This window comes from Canis lupus, chromosome 29 (assembly GCF_011100685.1).
Source record: "Canis lupus familiaris isolate Mischka breed German Shepherd chromosome 29, alternate assembly UU_Cfam_GSD_1.0, whole genome shotgun sequence".
NCBI classification, from domain to species: domain Eukaryota; kingdom Metazoa; phylum Chordata; class Mammalia; order Carnivora; family Canidae; genus Canis; species Canis lupus.
Genome location: NC_049250.1, coordinates 23,811,450 through 23,820,310, shown reverse-complemented (window position 1 = coordinate 23,820,310; position 8,861 = coordinate 23,811,450). Strand labels below are relative to the sequence as shown.

Sequence of the window (8,861 nt, the reverse complement as noted above, 5' to 3'; positions counted from 1 at the left end):
TGGTATTGGACTGCCACAGACCCTGGGGCTTTTTACCATTCAAAGCTAAAAATATTAATTTTCAAAAAGAAGATCTCTTGAGGTAATAATTCATATTTAATATTTCAGGTTCATTTTAATATTTTAGTGTTACTTAACTTTTTTGGAAATTATGCTTCTTTTTTTCTTACATCAAAAAACTTTGATTCCTAAAAAGAGTACCCTAATTACTGAGTTGCAGTATTTTCCCTCCTCCTTTCTCTACTCATACTACTACAGAGAGCCAGTAAAGTGTTTCTTTGTAGCTCTGTCTTTACAATATATTCCACTAAGGATATATACTCATTATATTTCAAAGTTATTTGAAATATTGTGGTCTCCATCCTATTCCCTTCTTACTCTCATAGGTAATCATTTTTATGCTTTCAAATTTATGATTCTACTTTTTGCAAATAAAAACAAACATATATTATAACTGCATGTGTGTATATGTGTATTATTTCCACGAATATTTACCAGGAGAACATTCTAGTTATATACTTGTATATCATGCTTTTTCACTTAGTATGATATGCTGGGACACTACTCTCTACCAGGGTACAGAGGTTTTTCTCATTCTGTTTTCCATTTACATAGTATTTCCTTATGTGGACATACCATTCAGCCAATCCACTTTGTAACTTTCCAGACATGTGGATAGGAAACTAGAGGCTTGAAAGATGATGGAGTGACATGAAAAGAGAACTAGCAGGAGAAAGAGAAGCAATTAACAGAAAGACACAGGGCTCCGGGGGAGACCCTCTGAAAAGGCTCAGGTTAGTAAGGTTTTCTTATCTTGGGTGAAATATAGTAAACTGGCTGTGGTAGCAATTCCAGTGTTTGTGTGTGTGTGTGTGTGTGTGGGGGGGGGGGTAGGGGACTTCCCACACATCAAGCAATTCTTAGACACTGGCAGGATGTTCAGGAATTCAACTCAATTCTGACACTATCTACTTAGAGCTAGCATCAGATCTCACAAGTCAAGGTCCAGTCCTACAACACTGCTCCCCACCTCAGATGCCAGCCACATGCCCAGGTATTACCGATGCTTCCCAGCCACCAGCTATAGATTGGGGTTCATGTGATTCTTTCCTTAGAGTTAAGATGCAAGTCTAGGTTTTACCTGTACTTCTGACCAACTGGCTATAAATCAGAGGTTCCCAGCACTTCTTTCTTGGGCTCAAGTAATTTGTCAGAGTAGCTCAAAGAACTCAGAGAAACATTTTACTTACTAGATTACCAGTTTATTATAGAAGGATATAACTCAGGAACAGACAGATGGAAGAGATGCATAAAGCAAGGTATGTGGGAAGGGCAAGAACTTCCATGCCCTCTTCTGGTGCATCATTATCCTGCACCTCCAAGTGTTCACCAACCCAAAAGCTCTCAGAACCCTGTGGTTTTTGTGTTTTTATAGAGGCTGGCAATAGATAGGGTTGATTGATTATATCATTGACCACTGGCTATTGATTCAACCTCTAGCCCCTCTCCTCTATGAGATCAGTAGGTGGGATTGAAAACTCCAAGCCTCTGTTTACATGGTTGGCTCCCTTGCCAACCAGCCGCCATTCTTAAGTACTTTCCAAAAGTCACCTCATTAACACAACAAAACACACCTTTCTAACTCTGTCAAAACTTAGAAATTCCAAGTGTTTGGGGAGCTGTGAGCCAGAAACCAGAGGAGGACCAAATATGTATTTCTTATAATAAATCACGGTATCACATATGGTAAGGAGAAATTTAAAGTCCTAGATTCAGATCCTTGACTTAATCCTTTCTCCTTGGCCAGTTAGTGGCCTGAGGTGTGCCTCTCCCCCAGGAATATCAATGGTTTCTCTTTAGGCTCTCTATGTAGGGAAGCATAAAAACATTAATGTTCAAATGGCTGCAATTTTCCTCAGCCAGCACTTCTTGATGCATTGATCTTTTTCTCTTCCTCCATAGAAATGCCTTTTATATTTGCACTTCAACATATTTATTGGAATTGAGTAGAAAAAGAAGAGAAGAAGGAAAGGATGAGGCAAAGAAGGGAAGAAAAAAGGGGAAAAAAGGAAAATAGAAGATTTTTGGTGTGTTTCAGTGATGCATTAAAGATAGAATCGTTGTTTTGGAAAAGTAGTTCATCATAGCTTATCAAAATTATCATGCCATCTATTTTAAAACTATCTATTTTAAAACTATCAAAAAGAAAACAGACATACTTTTAAAACAAAACAATTATAATATTTTATTGAAAGAAAGAAAATACAGCAGAGCTCAAAAAGCTACACTTGCTATGCTTTATAAGGAGAGGTTTACACAGGTTTTATGTATATACACATTCATGACATATCACAACATCAAAGCACCTTTTACTGCCACAGTGTTAGGTAATGAATAAAACTTATCCAAGTTAATCTTTAAAAAAATCTAAAATGATATAGTGTATTTTAGGATTATGTACATATTTGAAATATTTAGATACTGTAAAAACGCATTATTTTCATATGTGCACCACAATGATCTCCAATTCTCAAACTACTATGGTACCAAAATTCTGTTTGTCAAATAACAAAACACAAGATCCTGCAATCTATCTCCAAGCACCAGTTAAAATCAGTATTTAATACTTCATCAAACCAGAAGCTTCTAACATATGTAAAGTGAAGTGGGTATTGAAATGATTTAGTGTCTCATTTTTTTCTTGCTTTAATTACCTGATTTAGAGAAAAATTGGGGGAATTAGATGTTTTAGATCAATGTTTTTCTGCTTGATAGAATCCTATGGCTCTCAGATGAAACTTCCCAGGCACTGGGGAAGGTTTGGGTTAGAAGCAGATCCATTTTGTGTGTAGTATACGTTAGAGCTTTTATATATAATTGAGATCATAAAAAGTGTTCTCTTGCTTTAAAATAAGTTTGAAAATACTAATGTGGAAAACTGCTTCAAAATATATTTCATTTGGTTATGCTAACATAGCTTAAGAAACATTTCTGTTAAAACAGATTATCACAATTATGTGATACATACACATAATGTCAATAACATACCTCAACTGGAAGTTTACCTAAAAATTTTGTTTTCATTAACTATATCCGGTGATATAATTCTAAGTTTGTATGTACATTTGTTAGGGTAGAAGGACTTTGAGTGGAATATGATTTTATCATTAGCTAAATAGTATGAGCAAAGAATATTATCAAATTTTAGACCAATGGATAATCCCTTTTTATGAAATTCATTTTTTGACATATCTCCTCTTAATCTTATGTATTATATTAAATAAAAATAATCACTTCTGAAAATGAGACACACTTATAATTCTGTTTGCTAATTTTAACTCTAATTATATTTATGATTTAAACCAAATGAGAATATACTTTATCAATATCTAGTTAAAAAAAACCCACTTCAATAAGCACCTTAGAACTAAAATATCATAAAAAAATATTATTTAGGAAAGTGGATGCCAAGATAAATTCTTATTCTCTTCAAAATTTATCTATATAGTGCCAAGCATCTTCAAATGTTGTCAGATTTAAAGAGTATTCAAGAATTCCAATACTGAAAATCTTAAATTTTTTTGAACCAAAGAAATGGCCTTTTTTGCAGGCCAAGCAGCCATCAAAAATGTATCTTCACAATCACCAGAGGGCGCCAGTGCCTGCAGCATGGTTGGTGTAGGTGCACTCTACCCTTCAGGTGATACTTGAATTTGGACATTGCCAAGCAAAAAATGCCTTAAAAAAGAAAATTGATGACTTCTAAAGAAGCATATTTACATTCTGTAACATCTAAATAATGTTGGGCAGTTAGACATAAAGAGAGTTCACTGGCCTCTTTCTGGGTAAGATTAATTTAACAGGATTTTATTAATATTTCTGAATCAGAAATTGAATGGATACCACTTTTAACAATGAATAAAAAGAGCATCACTAAAGCTATTAATGCTAATGATTCATTTAGCACCACGTGTATAGCACCAGAATCAATAATGATAGTTCACACTTAATAAAAACCTTAACTGAAAAGAAACCTCAAAATCGTAGCAAGGATATGGTCGTTGTAACACATTTTCAGCACCATTAATGAGTGAATTATTAAACTTTCTAAGTTTTTGATTGACCTGTCATAATTCAAAATTATATCATGGCATAAGTCTTAAAAATAATTTTGCATGTGTTTAAATATGCTTTCCCCCACACATATAATGACAATGTAAGTCATGTGTGTGTGTGTGTGTGTGTGTGTGTGTGTGTGTGTTTATGGCAGAAATCTAACTTCACTCTCCGTAAACACTTCAGTAGGTAAAAGCTTCCATTTATGTCAAAATTTGCATCCTGTGATACTGAGGAACAAGGGAATGTTGTTATATGAGAGGTGAACATTGACCATAGGCTGAGTTCCTGGACGCATTCAAATGATCTGTTTAGCTTATATATTCATTTAATAAGCAGGGTATGAACACAAAACACTTCAGCTGGTCTAAATGTATCAACTCTGCTTCCATCGATGTTATAAGTTGATTTAAAGCAAGCATTATTAAAGAGAAAAATGCATGCTGCTCCAATTTAAATAGTCTGAATGAATTGTATCAGGTGAACTTGCCTTAGTGTCTGGTCAGCTCTGTGCTGAAGCAGCACAGAGCTTTCAAATGCATGTTTCCACAAAGGTTTCAAGTGTACATGATGGTGCTGCCAAATGAAGCTGGTAGGGAAACCCTGACAGACCGCAGAAATCACACTGCTTAGGCTATCAAACAGTGGCAACAATGATCATAACAGAAATCATATCCATTACATTTTAAAAGCAAGCTTATCTGTCATAATCAGTAACACTAACAGTTGCCTCCACAACACCAGCACAATTCTATAAAGAAACCCATCAGTTTCATAGCTAAGACTGTAATTTTTCCAGTCTTCTGATGACACAGAAGCCAAAAAGAAAAACTATATTGCGATAGAAGTTTTCTTACTCTTTTTCTGAATCAGAGGGTGATTTGAAAAATCCATGCCATAGAGAGAATCAGTGCTGTAGAATGTAGAATATGTAAAATGCTCTTTTTTTTTTTTTTTTGAGTGATAGGTTTTGAAATGAAAGCCTCAACATTGACTATTGGAAGCAGCTCTTAAGAAATATCTGATGCCCACTCTTTCTGCCCCTGGAAATTACAGTGAGAAGTAGCTATCCTAGCACCATGGTTGAATGCTGTGAAAAACAGGACACACTGTTGACACCAGCAAATTTTCATTTGCCTTAGCCCGGAAAATAAAACATTTCACATGCCTACTTTATATTACTAACTTTAAGAAGTACACATAGCATAACAAAAATACCCGTTATATTTTCAGCTGAGTTGTTAAATTATAAATAAATCTATAGCTCTCGTTGTGATTTGGAAAGGGCTATGGTATAAGTCATACGCACCTTGACCCTAGTCTTAATCTGGTATGTTTGATGATTTATCTGGATTTTTGATGTGTTCAGAGCTTTATAGTTAAGAATTTTTTTGTCTTAATAAAACATAGAAAGGTGGGACTCCTCTGAATTGTTGCAATTCTAGACTTTTTAGTTAATTCTAAAAATATACCCATAGACACATCTATTAGATACTTATTACATTACAGCCAGTATATAAGAAACTGGGATGAATACAAAGAATCAGACAGAGTTTCTGCCAAAGAGAAGCTCATAAACTTAATTTGTCCCAAATAAGTTTCACACTCATGATGCTTTTAATATTCATAAATTACTACTAATAGCATAACTTTAGCCTCAGGGGAACCTCTGTGAAATATGTAGCAAATATCATTATCCTTTTTCAGAAGTGAGAAATCAAGCCACACAAGCAATCCAGTAACAGGACTGGAACTGAGAATAGTCATCTTTGTTTAATAGCACTTTTGCTCCTTCTGTAGAACAAGTATAGGAAAATGAAAGCTGAAAATACTTTCTAGATAAATCAAGTAAACATCCTACTAATTAGCCTCCTCTCCAATTGCCCATAGTTAGATAAAAGTTAGACTGGGGCCTGAATCTTACAACTATTCCTCTTCTCCATTCAGTCTCCAAAAATATTTGTTTTTAATAAAGTCTATATATGTGCCCACAAAAGCAGAGTAGTATAATATCAAAATATTTGGTCACCACATTCAATTTGTAAAAGAAATCAGGCCAATTGTTTGTCATCATGTAAACCTAAACTCCAGATGGTGGATTTTTCCCTCATTGACTGGATTTAATTAACTGCCATTTTTCAGTGCATCCGCCCTAAGAAATTGCAAATGTGTAGAGAATTTTAAACAAGTAGCTTCCTTCTGTTATTTGCACTCTGGAACTAACTTGTTTGCTTATCTGTAATTCTACAAAAGCTTTACATAACTTGAATCTCACTCACACAATTCTCCCTCTCTTTCATTCTCTCTCACTTCTTTCATTCACTACCCCCCCCCACACACACACACGCCACATAATGTAAGTGTCTTGACCCAGATGTTAAATTTTCTTCTCTAATAGTGATTTCCTGCATGAGGAAACATTGCAGTTCCAAAATCACATGAGTGAAAATTTTATTGTGACTTTGATTTAACTTCCACAATCAAACTCAGTGGGGAACTGAAAATTATTCTTCTACATAGACATGGAAATAAGATTTGCTAATTAATCCTTAAGAAATCCTCTGAAGAAGGCCACTTTGCCCATCCATAACTGCGGTGTGCCTGCAGGATCTTTAATGTGATATCCAGAGGCTCGTGGTTATTGGACTGATGCTGGCCAGCTAATGACACGAAAAGATGGAAATGTCCTTGGCCTCTAACATGTTTCTGGCACCCTTTACCCTCTGCTGACAGGCCTCAAGATATCTTGGACTCAGGAAAGACCCTTCTGAAGGTCTCGTCTATAACGAGTAACCCTACTTCTGTGACTTTTCATACCTATCTCCTAAATCTTAATTGTCCTGGGCCAAGTCAGATTTTTTAGTGTGTCCTTCCAAACTCACAACTATTTATTCTAATACAGTAATCCCTGGGCAATTAATTCTTCTCTGCCTCTCTTAGTTCCAAGTGGTGTAGCTACATTTTCATGCTAACCAAAAGCTGTACAGATTACACAGTGAGCCTCATCACCTAACCCATCTAGAGGTGACCATTGTGGCATCTACTTCCTCAAACATACACTAAAATCAATTTGTCAAAATAAATGTAATTTTGCAGCAAAATCTTAAACTGCATTATTTCCTGAATATCTTTGTGAGCTTCTTGAAGGCAGGAACCATATCTCATTCTCTTTACATTACCAGAAAATAACTAGCAGAGTGCCTTGCACTCAACACATGATTACTAATTCAGTAAAAGAGATTAAGCAAAAGGCATGACTTGAAACATATAAGTTGAGCATATCCTTTGGTGAACCAAAATAAGACAAAATACCTCCAGAATGAAATCCTTGGTGGCTCAATTAAATTATTTTGTCCAGAAAGCACAGAGTGTTATTTTGCAAATAACCCATTATAAAATGGGTGCTAAAGATGTCCCACCACCTCATATATATTTCAGAATTGTATATTTTTAAATTCACCATAATTTAAAATTTTAAATTTCCCATTGTTGCCTATGTTACATCATCTATTATATGTTTGTGCATGTATATATACACACACACATATGTGTACATGTATCTACATACACACATATAAACTACAGGTCAAATATATTTTTTTTCCTCACAAATCTAACATAATTCCTTCAGAAAGCAATTTTTAGAATTGGATGTATTGACAGTGTCAATACTACATATACAACATTTTAACTTGGTTTGAGAGGTCAGAAGATAGAAATGGATGTTTTGATTACCTCATAGATGAAACAAACATACTAGACAAACACTAATTTATACAATGAATAATAAAAGGGAAAAGATTATTATAAAATATGTATAATATGTGCAAAACTCAATATATATATATGCCTATGATTCTCAGAAACCATTCTATTTCCTGGAGGAAATACAAGCTTACTTAAACCAGTATAGGTAGTTTGACGTTACTCCCGGAAAACAAAGATTGTCAGTGCAAGAGCCTCCGTAACTTGGAGGGCAAGCTGAACATGGTACCCCTACTTTATATGGTGCTTCTCCAATCCAATTTCCCCTAGAGAGAAGAAAAGAAAGTACAAAGATAACATTAGTGCTACATTAGTGCCCATTAAAAAATATATGATTGTCCTTATGCACATGACCACGTGGCTTGATATGTAATGATCTTTTTGAGACATTTGTCAGTTTAGAAAGGCAATGAAAATTATATCCATTTCTTAAAAAAAAAAAGATTTTATTTATTTATTTGAGAGAGAGTGTGTGTATGCATGAGAGAGCACGAACTAGTGAGTGGGGAGGTAGAGGCAGAGGGAGAAGCAGAGTCCCCGTGGAGCAGAGACCAGGGAACCTAGGTTCAATCCCAGGACCCTGGGATCCTAGAACCCTGGGACAATGACCTGAGCCAAAGGCAGACACTTAATGCACCCAGGTGTGCCTCCATTTCTTATTTATACAGTAACTTATTATTCTAGATATCTTACTTTTTAAATATTTCTCTCTGGAACACCTAATACTATCTTAATTTGGAGATAAGAAGTGAAGCACTACAATGAATGGCGACATAACTAGTTGTCTGATGCCAGGCTCAAGGCTTATTCAGTCACTGGATCTGTCTCTGCCCTAAAACTGCCTTCTAGAGTACATTGGCAAGACATATTCCCATTTTTATTTATTTATTTATTTTTCATATTCCCATTTTTAAAACTCCTGCTAATGCTAAGGATGGTAATATATACATGCACTTAGTATGTTCTGGGAGGCTTAGAAA

The 8,861-nt window shown here is 35.0% G+C and overlaps 1 protein-coding gene across 2 annotated transcripts in view; it reads right to left on the bottom strand.

Annotated features, from left to right (window-relative positions):
* Positions 1–2,219: 2,219 nt before the first annotated feature.
* PI15 (peptidase inhibitor 15) overlaps positions 2,220–8,861 on the bottom strand; it is a 31,240-nt gene continuing 24,598 nt past the window's right edge. For both annotated transcript variants that reach the window (XM_038579564.1, XM_038579565.1), the window contains exon 6: positions 2,220–8,147. In XM_038579564.1, coding sequence (XP_038435492.1) covers positions 8,012–8,147 — 136 coding nt within the window. In that variant the 3' untranslated portion in view covers positions 2,220–8,011. The remainder of the gene's footprint in view (positions 8,148–8,861) is intronic.